Source organism: Xyrauchen texanus, chromosome 32, assembly GCF_025860055.1.
Source record: "Xyrauchen texanus isolate HMW12.3.18 chromosome 32, RBS_HiC_50CHRs, whole genome shotgun sequence".
Classification (NCBI taxonomy): domain Eukaryota; kingdom Metazoa; phylum Chordata; class Actinopteri; order Cypriniformes; family Catostomidae; genus Xyrauchen; species Xyrauchen texanus.
Genome location: NC_068307.1, coordinates 36,964,769 through 36,978,657, shown reverse-complemented (window position 1 = coordinate 36,978,657; position 13,889 = coordinate 36,964,769). Strand labels below are relative to the sequence as shown.

The 13,889-nt window shown below is 38.3% G+C and overlaps 1 protein-coding gene across 1 annotated transcript in view; it reads right to left on the bottom strand.

The window, feature by feature from the left end:
• arl8bb (ADP-ribosylation factor-like 8Bb) overlaps positions 1 to 13,889 on the bottom strand; it is a 28,902-nt gene that overhangs the window by 12,099 nt on the left and 2,914 nt on the right. The window contains exons 2-6 of the mRNA XM_052101331.1: positions 5,058 to 5,138; positions 4,624 to 4,697; positions 4,437 to 4,530; positions 2,949 to 3,016; positions 1,092 to 1,162 (exon numbers count right to left, since the gene is read on the bottom strand). Of these exons, the coding sequence (XP_051957291.1) occupies positions 1,092 to 1,162; positions 2,949 to 3,016; positions 4,437 to 4,530; positions 4,624 to 4,697; positions 5,058 to 5,138 (388 nt within the window). The remainder of the gene's footprint in view (positions 1 to 1,091; positions 1,163 to 2,948; positions 3,017 to 4,436; positions 4,531 to 4,623; positions 4,698 to 5,057; positions 5,139 to 13,889) is intronic.

Genomic DNA, 13,889 nt, shown 5'->3' with positions numbered 1-13,889 from the left:
TTGTTTGATTATTCTAAAGCAATTGATAATATTCTCTGAGCTAATTATGTATTCACATAATTTGTGGAGGCAAAGCCACATGACTTTTCGCTGTGCATTTATATTCCTATATAAACTCTACAGGAATATATTTACCTCGTGTAACCCCATCCAAATGCGTGGACGTTGTATTTTGGCTTCGCTATACACAACGCATGATTTAAATTAATAAAATCCGACTGAATACGGTTTACAAGACTCAAGACTATCATTTAAACTTTAAACTTTTGCCGCACCGAGTCACGTGACACAACAACATGAAGTTGATTTCCATGAAGCGCTGCTATGGACAATGTGAGCAATATGTGTGTACATGTTTGTATTTCTGAGAAAATAACGTTTATGTATGGTTTTTGAAAAATCTAATTTTTTAAGTCATTGAAATAAGGCCATATAACACATAATAAACATTTGTCCACAAGCCATTTGAGAACTAGAACTGTAGGATTTTTTGCTACAAAATGATGTGAAAACCATCCTGATCACTCATTCATACAAAACAATATAGTAATTTAACTTATGTAAGAAACTTTTAGTGTTAGAAAAACGCTGGTGCGTCCAGCGACCCCAGAGGGTTAAGTGACCAAAAAAAAATTTGTATGCACATTTTGGAGATTTTATTCACATCTTGGTGTCTACATCCAACTTTTTTCATGCAATATCCCAAAATGTGGATACAAATATGTTGACAGCTATTGTTAGCTAACCCAGCTATTGTTTTGTTCATATTAGCTGTTTGTAAGCACAGCAAGTTCAGTGGCACAAGAAAGTAGTTTGAGTGTGTCACTCCTTGGTTTTTCCTCACGTATAAAAGCAATATCACACTCACAACCGGGCTGTTTTTCCACATATCGATACAGCTGTGATACCTCTTCTGCTCATGTGATATTTCTTTAATATTACATTGGGAAAAGTTTTAATCATCAATATTATCATGTGTGTGTGACACTAAATACAACGAGACCCTGTATTACAGTAAATAGGAAATCAACAAAGTCCAGGGATGACCAAACATCTGTGTTTATAACATGCAGGAGTTAATCAACACTCACCAATATTGTCTTTCTCTTTGCATGAAATTGAGTAGCAACAAATCTCTCTGTCTTGAATGGCCGAAAGATTCCTGAGAAAGAAGGAAATGTTGTTACCATTTTTGCTACCTACAAGAAAAGATCTCTATCTTATTTCAAGAGGTCTGGTCATGGTTTCCCTGCCCAGGATTTCCAGCAAGGGCAATAAATTGTTAGCAAATGGAAAGAACTACCAGTTTCATAAAACAAAGGGAAATTTAACTTATAAATGAGGAAACTTTCTAAAATTTGTGTTCGGCATATCACTGCAATATCATTCTAATCAAAATGTCTAGAGGTCAGGTCAAACTGTTGGTTATATGACATTTATTTGGGTCTGTATAAAGCACTGTAATAAAAAGGTAGTTCACACAAAAATGAAAATTCTGACAACAATTAATCACTCGCTTGTTGTTCCGAACTCATATGACTTTTTCACAAAAGGAGATGTTAGGCAGAAAGTCAAAGACTGACAACGTCAGTCTCCATTGGGCCTCATTCATGAAACACGAACATAATTATTTTTTGTTTAAATCATACGTAAAGCTGTTCTGACATAAATTCTCAGATTCAAGAAAGTTTTCATATTTTCAAAACGTTAGTTGGCACAAACAGAATTTACAACTGCTCCTTACCATGTGTACATCTTGTGCAAGACATATGAACGTTTTGTTTTCTTTTAGGCAAACGACCATGTTTTACTTCTATCATTTTGATAGAAGTAAAAGTAATAATGAAAAAATTTACTAATAATTGAATGAGTGAAATTAACCTTAATAAATAACAAATTCGCTAAAAATCTGTTTTTTTTTTTTAAATGCGTATAAATAGTTCATTTAAAATGTTTCTTTGATGCTTGAATTAATGTCTTCAAAGTTTAATTTATTCCCAACTCTGCTTCATAAATTGTATGGGCCGAAAATTGGGAGATTTTCTCGGAAAAATAAATGCCCTGTAACGTGACTGGTTAAACAGTTTCTTAATTTAATATGAGCTCTATAATTCACGTTTCATAATTTACTAAAGGTATCAATAATTAAACCCATAAATAATTACATCGTGGGCAGGTGCATATGCAATAAAACAGGAAAAAAATAGAAAAAGCCTGTGTATTAGTTTACAGCATTTGGTCAAAGGGCTTCTTCAGGCATTACATTAATTTCTCTGAAGATTCATCCAGTTGCAAGGGAGGTATGTCAGTGTTACCACCACCATTTACAAGACAAGTTTCACCAATGATGCTGGCGATGTGCTCAACTGAACCAGAGAAGGTTAATGGTGGTGGACATCATCCTGCCAGCATGAACTGAAAAATTTTTCACTAAAGCTTCATGTCAAACTGACATGTGCCCCTTTGAGATGCTATTGTGTTTGCTAAATCAAGATATTACGATGTGAATGCACCTCTTCATTCATAAAGATTTAATTACTGTTCCTCATAGATGTTAAAAGTATTTACAAGCGAGTCTGATGCCTTCCTTATATGCCGTTTTCATGGGCATAAATTATGATAATTTTGAATGAACCTGAACACGCCCCCACTTTACGAATGTTGGAAATCACTAACATAAAAACATTTCATGAACTAAACAGAATTTTTTTTTAATATCCAGAGGAAAGTTTTTGGGTAGGTAATTTTACGTGTAAATTACTCTCAATTTACTCATATTTACGAAAGTTTCATGTTTCATTTCATAAGGCCCATTGTACGGAAAATAATTGTAAAATTTCTCCTGTGCTCGATGGATAAAATTAATGATGATGGAATTTTAACTGTTGGGTACATTTCCTGGACTCAACGATTTTGGGTCACAAGCAATGGAAATAAAAGCGTCTCACATCTTTTCAATTAGTTGTTTCTCGTCTAGAGCACTGGGGAGATCTCTTTTGTTGCCAAGGACAAGTATCTGTGGAGGAATAAAGTAACAAAAAAATCACCACAATGCATCTCTTAAATTCTATCACCTCTCAAGGGCTAAACTGAACATTTCCAATTAACACATATCCCAGCTATTGTGCTTACAGCAGTTGAGGATTTATGTATTTAGAGGTAATAGTGTGCGGCATGACCCCAATGTCCTATCACTCCCTTTAGACAGATAATCTATGAGCAATCTGCTTTCCTCTGCACTATCAGAGCAGCTTTCTCTGCCGAAGATAAGACCTGTATGCCCCCAGTGAGGACATCTCGTACCACAGGAGGTGAATGTGGAGATGATGCTTAGTCATGCTCCTTAAACACAACACAGTAGCTCTGAACAAATCTGGGAAAGGAAATGTGTGGTATTACGGCTAGACTTGATTTCTTGTCATTGAAGGGATAGTTCACCCAAAAATGAAAATGCTCTCATCATTTACTCACCCTCATGGCATCCCAGATGTGTATGACTTTCTTTCTTCTGCTGAAGACAAATTTAGATTTTTAGAAGAATATTCCAGCTCTGTATGTCCATACAATACTAGTGAATGGTGACCAAAACTTTGAAGTCCAAAAAAGGCAGCATAAAAGTAATCCACTTTCATATTGTTCTACTTTGCCAATTTCCGTTCTTTGTGGATACCGCCACCTACTGGTCAGGGATCATTTATAGTAAAAAGGACGTAAATATTGATTGTTTCTCACCCACACCCATCATATCTCTTCTGAAGATATAGATCTAACCACTGGAGTAGTATGGATTACTTTTATGGTGCATTTATGTGCTTTTTAGACCTTCAAAGTTCTGGTCACCATTCACTTGCGTTGTATGGACCTACAGAGCTGAAATATTCAAAAAATATATAAAAATCTTTGTTTGTGTACAGAAGTCATACACTGGGATGGCACGAGGGATAGTATATTGAGATAATTTTTATACATTTTTGGGTGAACTATCTTAAATAAAAACATCAGTAAGTATAAACAAGGTGGATAATCTGCCATTAAAGAAATAAATCAACAAAAAATTAACATGTCGTACCAAACCCATCTAACTTTCTTATATTCGGCAGAATATTCTGGATGCTCTTTTTCATAAATGTAAAGGAAATGGGGATGGATGCTGTAGTAAATTGTCATAAAAGTAAAAATATTCTGAAGCATACTATAGCTTTGTGTCAGGAACAGACTGAAATGTGAACCACTTTTGACACTTTGGAGCTTGACAGCACCCATCCATATTCACTTTTATTGATTGGAAAAAAGCAGCCGGGTAAAGTTGCAAAATTATTCAAATTTCTTCTTGGAAGCAAGAAATTCATAAGGGTTTGGAATGACTTGAGGGTGAGTAAATATGACAGATGATTCTTTATTAATAAAAAAAAACATCATTGTTCTCTTCCCCGTACAGGAATGCCTTGCAGCTGTGATTTGTCTAGCAAGTTGTGTAACTCATTTCTTGAGGCCTCGACCTTCTCGCGATCTGCAGCGTCCACCATATACCTGAAAATACCAACAGACAACGGACTAAATATAACACAATAATAAATCAATATACAACAAAATAGGCTATCTGTAATTTCAGATTATACATACACTATGGTATTGACTCCTCTGCAGTATCTTTCCCACATACTCCTGAAACGTGGTTGACCACCTATATCCCAAATCTACACAAAAATAACACACTTTTTTCACAAGTGGATAGAATGGGTAATGCACACATTTGAGCTGATATTCTACAATGAATAAAAACACACAAAACTTCCAACTTCCACTCCAGGAAGAATTGTAAATATTGGTAAGCAATCAGACCTTTCACAGCCACATCATCCAATGGAAATTGATGATGTCACAATGATATCATCAAGGGCATTTCATGTACACCGACTTTTAAAAAAAGCAGTTTTCTGAAATGTCAATGTCATTGGTGACATAACAGACATAATGCATATTAAAGACCTCTTTTAATCTGAATCCAACTAACGTGACCTTAAAGCAGAAAGATAAACAGTAAAGATTTGACTTACTTTTATGGTTACATTGCCTTTGGTAACTTTCCTCATGTTGAAGCCGACTGTAGGAATCATGTCTTCATTGAACTGACCAGACTAGAGTAACCCAAAAGAAACACATGTGATTCACTTCAATTAAAGAAAACACAAATAATTTACATGTAATGAGTGATAACCAACCAATTACCATCAAAGGTTTACAACATTAATACACTGCCTGGCCAAAACAAAAAGTTGCATATTCTAATATTTTGTTGGACCTTTAGCTTTGATTAAGGCATGCATTCGTCATGGCATTGTTTCGACAACCTTATGCAACATCACAACATTTATTTCCATCCAGACACTGCATGAAAAGAAAAGTATAGTAAAGTAAATATAGTGGGAATAGTAAACTCCCACTTAATGTCATGATTCACTGTTGTGTTGCCTTGTGTTTATCCTCTTGGCTTCTGTTTTCCCTGGACTACACTTCCCAAAATGCACTTCACTCAACTCTGTCAGCTGTTTCCCAATTGTTCTCACCTGTATTCCATTCCCTCTTTAGTCCTCGTGTATATAATGCCCTGATTTCTGTTCAGTCTTTGTCTGTTGTTGTGTTTTCTCCAGTTCCTTTACCAGTTGCCATCTTGTTGTTTTGTTTCCTAATTCAGAGTCTTGCCTTGTTACTGTGTTCACCGTTTTGTATTTTATTTATTTTTCCATTAAACTAAGCTGCATTTAGATCCAGCTCTCTTGACTTCTTCCAAACATTACAGAACAACTGACCAAATGGATCTAGCTTCTATGTTCGTCCAGTTGAGCCGAGAGGATTTACCCATAAGCCAATACTCACATTGTTTCAGCGCCATTGCCAGCTTCACTGGATTTGCTGATTCCCACCTTAAATCAATTTACTGAATTGGACTTTCGGCGCACTTGTCGAAGGAATTGCTGGAGATGGGAGACTCCACGTGGGAGGAATACATGAAATTGAAACTAGAAACTCTGGCTTCAGTAGATCCTCCCCTCCCTACCTGATCTCGGCTTCCAATCCTTTCACGCCCGAGTCTGCTCCACGCACATGCCGGAGTCTGCTCAGTTCCCGAGTCTCTACCCGTGGCCACAACCACGGAGGTTGCTCCCGAGTATCTTCCTATGCTCACAACCACAGAGGTCATTCCAGAGTCTCTTCCCATGCTCTAGACCACAGAGGTTGTTCCCATGTCTCAGCCAGTGTTAACGACCATAGAGGTCATTCCCAAGTCTATTCCCCTGCTCACGACCACAGAGGTCGTTCCTGAGTCTCTGCCAGTGTTCCCAAAAAATTTCTGTCTGGATGAGGATGCAACCATGTTACCTTTACAACAGGGTTTCCGTTGTCCGGTAATTACCGGACATTGACCGGTAAAAAAATTAAATGTCCGACAAAATTAAATCTCTCCGGTCAAATTGTCCGATTAAAATTGCCTAATAATCCCGTCCCCCTAACACAATCTGAATTTGAGAATAAGCCTAAAATGTATAAAGCAAAAATACACCGATCTTTTGCTATGTTATAAAGGAACAGGCTCTATCGTTTGAAAGTTATGAAACAACATCGCATGCTGCATTTCAAATAAAGCGCACGCCTAAAACGGCTGCAATATATACCTAAACAACGAAATGTCCGTAAAACGAAACCTCTGCCGGTCACTTTGAACGGCACCATTTTGTTCTAGCGGAAACTCTGCTTTACAGCAACATGCTGTTAGGTCAATGTGTGCTGCAATGTGTATCATTTTCCTGAGCAATAACGTGGAGATTTTAAGGTGCACGTTTTAACAGAAAAGACTTGCAGAAAAATAAACCTACTCTGAGAAATATTTGCTGGAGTAAAAAGTGTAACAACTAGCACCAGTCTACCCATTGTTGACCATTCATGATTGACCCCCTTTCCTCACAAATATCTCCACCTCACACCCCACCTTGCACAGACTTTTGTTGTTCTGATCTATGGTCAGATTTAAGTAATTTGAAAACACACCTACAGATGCTACAGATAGACTGTCAGACTGCAACATTCTAACAAGAATCTTAATTAAAATAATCCACTAACCAGGTAAAACAGAAGATTTATACTGCATTAAAAATTATTTAACTTCATCTGACTTTAACAGCATTATAATCTCTCACATAATGATTCCTTTTTCCACAGAATAATTTTTCCCACATGACCAGACTCAACTAATCTTCAGATATTATCTAAGGTAACATTTAAACAGATTTTGCAATCTTTTAATGTCCATTTTATGTTGGTTTACATCATAGACAGTAAAAAAAGATGGACGATGCCCCTTCGCTCTTTTCCATTGGTGAGAACTGAAGCCGCCAGTGTCCCGATATGGTGCTGACATCTTGGGACTTGAGTCTGCGCAGTTGCGATTTCGGGACCAGACCTGCGCAGTAGTGAGCAGGAAGTAAAGCCGCCGAAATCAAGGCCCGCCATCACTCTCGCTGAATCAATCGCAAGCACACGCCCCTGCACTTTTGACTTATGATGGTGTGAAATAATTAATTATAGAAATATAGATATTAAATTTAAAGCTCCAATCTCCTCAGTCCTCCGAAGATCCCGAAAAAAAGCCAGTTGGTGCTTTAGTGACTACTTCGCACAGAGAACCTGTCAATCATGATGTCACAGCACCGTTTTTATAGCATCAAATAACTAACTAAAAACAAACTTATTTTGAAAACAAACACTTGAAATTCCGTCAACGTGATAGAAACTACAGTAAATGACAAAACTACGTGAAGTGCAATTTAATTGTTTAGTTGGTCTCACGTCCCGTTGAATAACATGGGGAGGCGGGGTTTATGACCTATACTAGGACCAGTCACCGGGGGTCGAGACGTTTTGGCTTCACTTTTGAGGGCTTGTGCGGCACACTTGGTTTACATAGTCAGTCTTTTGTTGCTAGCAATATTGTATGTCTTTTAAGTGTCATGCAAGACTTATAATGACACTATAAGGAAGAAGTATTCCTACTTTCATCTTGGAAAAGGCAGAGCTGAGAGACTCAATCAAGATTCTGGCAAAGAGAGAGAATTGTACGTTTAAAATCTATTATAAAGTTGATGTATCTTTTTAATGCATATGTTAATATGCGTTCTTTAAGTGTGTGTTTTCATTGGTTAAATGTGTTTTGTTGTGTTTTGCAATTGCAGAAGACCAAGTCAACAGAGACAGACCACTGGGTGAGGTGATCAAGACCCTTGCCGGCATGCAACAAAACCAACATAAAGCCCTCGTCAAGCTGCGGCTGGAGCAGGAACAGCATTTGTAACTCCTGTTCCAGGCCCAAGCGGAGGACCGACAGGCATTCAGGAGCCTGATAAGACACTAGGGGGATGCTGCTGCGGCCCCGGAGCATACTTCGGCCGTCGAACCGATCACCCTCCTCAAAATGGGGCCAGCTGATGAAGCATACCTCGACCTCTTCGAGAAGACAGCTGAGGTGTGGGAATGGCCACTTGACCAGTGGGTGGCCCAAAAGGGACCTTCAAACAGCAAAAATGAAATTCAGTACATTCTTGATCTTAGAGCAAAACTCCACACTTTGGGTCAACTAACACAGGGGAATTTGCTCCAAGCTGAGGAATGTCAAAGCCAGCTCTATGACAGGGGCACTCGACTAAGGGAATTCACATCTGCAAATAAAGTGCTTGTATTACTACCCACCTCAAGCTCTAAATTACTCGCCAAGTGGCAAGGGCCCTTTGAGGTCACACGGCAAATCTGAGATCTCAATTATGAGGTTAAGCTAACGGATAGGGGCACGTCAAGTTTACCACCTCGATCTCGGGAGGCAGTCCCTGTGGCCTTGGTGACAGTAGTCCCAGAGAGGGTGGAGCTCGGGCCAGAGGTGACTCTCAAACCTAATCAGTTCACCCGGGTTCAGTGTGGAGACAACCTCTCACTGTCACAGCTAACAGATGCGGCCAAGTTGCAAGTGGAATTCGTAGACGTGTTCTTTGCTCTCCCCAGTCACACAAACCTCATAGAGCACCACATTGAGACCACCTCAGGGGTAGTGGTTTGTATCTGCCCCTATCACCTTCCTGAACACAAAAAAAAGTAGTTCAGGAAAAATTAGAGGTGATGCTTGACATGGGTGTAATAGAAGAGTCGCCGAGCGATTGGGCCAGCCTGGTGGTTCTGTTACCTAAGAGTGATAGGACGGTCCGTTTCTGTGTAGACTATTGAAAAGTGAACGCGGTGTCCAAATTTGATGCATACCCATTGCCTCGGATTAAAGAATTGCTCGATCAGTTGGGCGCAGCTCAATTTTAATAGACGCTGGATTTAACGAAGGGTTATTGGCAGATCCCCTTAACTCCAATATTCCAAGAGCAAATAGTGTTTCCCCACACCGGCTTACACTCCGTTTGGTTTGTTCAGGGCCCCTGCCATGTTCCAGCATCTCATGGATAAAATTCTCAGGCCACATACAGCATATGCCGGTGCTTAGTTAAACAATATCAGAATTTATAATAATGATTGGCGGTGACATATAAACATCTGAGAGCTGTCCTGAGGTCGCTGCAATGGGTGGGGCTCAAAGCCCAACCCGAAGAAGCACGCAATTGGGTGGGTGAATGTTCGGTATCTGGGGTTACACTTGGATCTTGGTCAGTCGCGACCCCAAGTTAACAAAACCACAGCGATCGCGGCCTGCAAATCCCACAACCAAAAAGGAGCAGACAATCAAACTCTTCCAAAGCTGAGTTCACCACTATCCTTCCAGGTTGTGTTGGACCGTTCTTAATCCAATTCCAGTTATGTCAGCAATCTCCTTAGTTGTTTTCTTTGCTTGATGCAGGCCAATAATTTGCCGCCTCTGAAACACAGTAACATCTTTTCCACAACCAGGTGATATGTCTTCCGAAATGGTTGTTTAAGAAATGAGAAGCTACACACTGCATCAGTTAGAGTTAAAAGACTTGTTGCCAGCTGAAACATATTAATCACTGCAACAATGATCCAGTCATAGGCTCTTAAATATCTGCTTATTTAAATCCAAACTGCGACTTTTTTTTTGGCCAGGCAAAACAAACTAAGTGACCAACAAGAGAAAGTCAACATTAAACATTTTCATGCAACATGCCTCATGATTTAAAAAACAGTGTGAAAGAAGAAAAAAAACATAATTCCTTCAAGTATTAATACATTCTAATTTTAAAATTAAAGATTAAATCATAAGGAATTTGGTGTCTTGCAAATGGATCACTTTGAGGTGAAAAGTGAAAAACAAGACTTTCACTTTAAAGAGATGATGATTTTAAAAAGCCAATTCATTGAGTGAGATGTCCTCTATTGCATCGGCCTCACACCAAGAGTTAAACACCAAAAGAGCTTGGCAAACTTAATATTTCAAAACTTAAGGATGGCAACAGTACATTTGCTTAGATCAAGAACATGGGTGTTTCTGCATTTCTGGTGGTCAGTGGATTACAATATATGGAGAGAGAGAGAGAGAAAAAAAAACTCAAAACCATAATGTCACAAGGCATTTACAATTAGTTGCTCTCCTTGTCTCTAATGCAAATGTAAACGGTTTCAGATTTAGAGGTGAAACAATTTTATATAAGAATCAGCCATCATTGAAAACAGCAAGGCACAAATAATGTAAATGAACAAATCCATCTCTAGATTTCAAACTGCCCCTAAATCATTCTCTGACCCTAGAATGACACCAATAATATGTTGAAACTAGAAGAGAGATACTTCTATCCACAGAAACAAACCCTCCCCTTGATTTCAAGCCATGGAAACTTGTAAAGTTATGCAAGTGTGCTTAAAACCCTTTTTGTGCTCTATAAATGCTGCAATGGGAGATAAAAGGGCAACTTTTGTGATCATTTCGCCCAAGTAGAAAACTACGACTAGTGGGGCGATAAGCTACAGCACCCTGCTTTCTTGCATTTGTGCAAGTTGCCTTACACCTAATTCAGATAGCTGTACACAGAGACCTTTATAATTAAAGGAATAGTTCACCCAAAATTGAAAATTCTCTCATCATTCACTCACCCTCATGCCATCCCAGTTGTGTATGACTTTTTTTCTTCTGCTGAACACAAATAAAGATTTTTAGAAGAATAATTCAGCTCTGTAGGTTCATACAATGCAAGTGAATGGTGGCCAGATCTTTGAATGTCCAAAAAGCCAAATCAGACTGAATTGTATGGAACAGTTTGTGTCTTGAGTCAATGCAGATCCACAAGTTACTTAATCATGACTCGCCCTCAGACGTGCATGACACACTGACTCGAAATATGCTGGTGATAACTGGGAGAAATGTCACCCTAGAACTAGTGATGTCTGATTTTGCCAACTGTTCTTTGCAATGAACCACTCTGAATAGCTCGCAAATCAGACTGAGCGCTCCGGTGTCAGTTCTAGTGTCAACAGTACAATGAGTCACTCACAGCTAGGGTTGCCACGGTATACGGTGTTACCAGTTTAACTCTGTACAAGGGACAACACCGGTGTGAAATTTTATTATGGGTATAAAAAGGGGAAAAATTATAAATGGAACTTCAAATATCAATACAATAGCCTAACGAATAGAAAAGCCTTAAATAAAGAATAGCTGCCTAATGAAGAGTTTGCGACAAATTAATCTTGTCGCAATGCCTTATTTAGATAAATTAATCTAAATAAGGCATTAAAAGCCAGATGTACCAAATTGCACAGGCAGCAAAGTACGCGCACTGACAGAAGATGTTTAATTGCAGGAAGCGAATATAATGTGCATGGTGGGTAACTTTAAGGCATCTCGGATTCGAAATGACACAAAAATTGCAGTTAAATACACAGAAACGTGCTTGAAGAAACACACTTTAATATATTTTAACTCTGCAGGGTCACTTTATATTTATATATCCTATACATCTGTGATTAAATAAAATAATAAAACACGTTCACCTCGAACCATGATTTATATTTCAGTTAGTATTATCATCATTATAATTATTAGGTTTACATTCATAATTGTTTTTATATCTTAATTTGTATTAGTAATTTTCCACCTGTTGTCATAGACGGATACTTGTGTGATGTAAATGGAAAGGTGGTTATAAATGTTTTTTTGTTTTTTTTTACCACTTCATTATTATAATTTCTTTTTCCTTTCATTTTAAGTGAAATTTGAATTTAGAAATGTCTTTCGTGTTTTTTAAATAAATTAATTTAATTTTCAATTCAAAATCACTAAAGCAAAAATATTCAACAAGCCACGTGATAAGATGCGTGGGTTGACGGTCTCAGACGTGGAGGCAATTGAGATTCGTCCTCCACCACTTGGATTGAGGTGAGCCATATTCCACCAGGAGGACCTAGAGCACATTAGGAATTGGGCATTCCAAATTGGGGAGAAAAAATAAAAGTTGAGCAACACAATTAATTGCACTTCATTTTATCAGTTTCATTTGAATTTTTAGTTAATATAAATAAAAAAAATAAAGTTAAAAGTGTGAAATCAAGCTGCCTTGTGTTATTGTGTAGGCTATTGCTTAACGAAAATGACCCCATAGTACCAAATAGCATCCAACCAGCAGTAATACCGGTGTTAGTTGGTTTGAACATGAACACCGCACCGGTGTGAAAATTATGATAAGCACCCTCACAGCTGTTCTCGATTTAATTCTGAACTGAGAACCGAAGTCTCTTTCGGACAAGTCTGCATTCCCGAGAACTAATGAGTGAGCTGCTGATACTATGAGCATGAGTCTACTGAGGACTTCAATGAGATGGCAAAATGTACGTTTCTTTAATAACAAATAAAACATACTGGAAATATGCATACAACTAGTTTTATTAAATAATAATTTTTTTAAAAATGCAAAAAAAACTTTCAGTTGAGAAATGTCAATGTAAATAAATTTTACTACTGAGTTTTGTGCATACAGATATTTAAAAATGTTATAAGATGTTTTATGTTTGTAAAGGTATTCAATGGAAAGGAGGAGGCGAGAACCGGCTTTTCAATATAAATAATAGTTTTAATGATAAACTCAAAAGACCCCATAAACACACACATGACGGACATGTCCGCTAACGATCTCTCTCTCTCCCGCACGATACTCTGCAGTCGGCCTTTAAACCTCAGAGGCTTGATTAGCCTAATACAGGACCAGTGTAAAGGGATCAATGGAAAAGAGGAAGCGAGAACCGGCTTTTCAACATAAATAATAGTTTTAATGATAAACTCAAAAGACCCCATAAACACACACATGACGGACATGTCCGCTAACGATCTCTCTCTCCCGCACGATACTCTGCAGTCGGCCTTTAAACCTCAGAGGCTTGATTAGCCTAATACGGGACCAGTGTAAAGGGATCAATGGAAAGGAGGAAGCGAGAACCGGCTTTTCAATATAAATAATAGGTTTAATGATAAACTTAAAAGAAGACACAAACACACACATGACGGACATGTCCGTAAACGATCTCTCTCCAGCACGACACCCTGTAGTCGACCTTTATACCTCGGAGGCTTGATTAGCCTAATACGAGACCGGGTGTGTATGATCACGACCCGGCCCCGCCCTCCAACCTGCCACAATTTTTTTTTTGTTTTTTAAATGGTGAGCTGATTTAAGTCTAGTTTGTTAATTTTAGAGTTTTAGACAAGTAGAACATCCGCGTTTGTATATCAGTGTCTGCATAGGGTGCAAAAATTTGATGTTGGAAACTTATCCAAGAGACGTTATATCCAATAATTGTCAGCCCCCACAGTGAGCCTGGTTCCTCCCAAGGTTATTTTTCTCCATTAACCAACATCTTATGGAGTTTTGTGTTCCTTGCCACAGTTGCCTTCAGCTTGC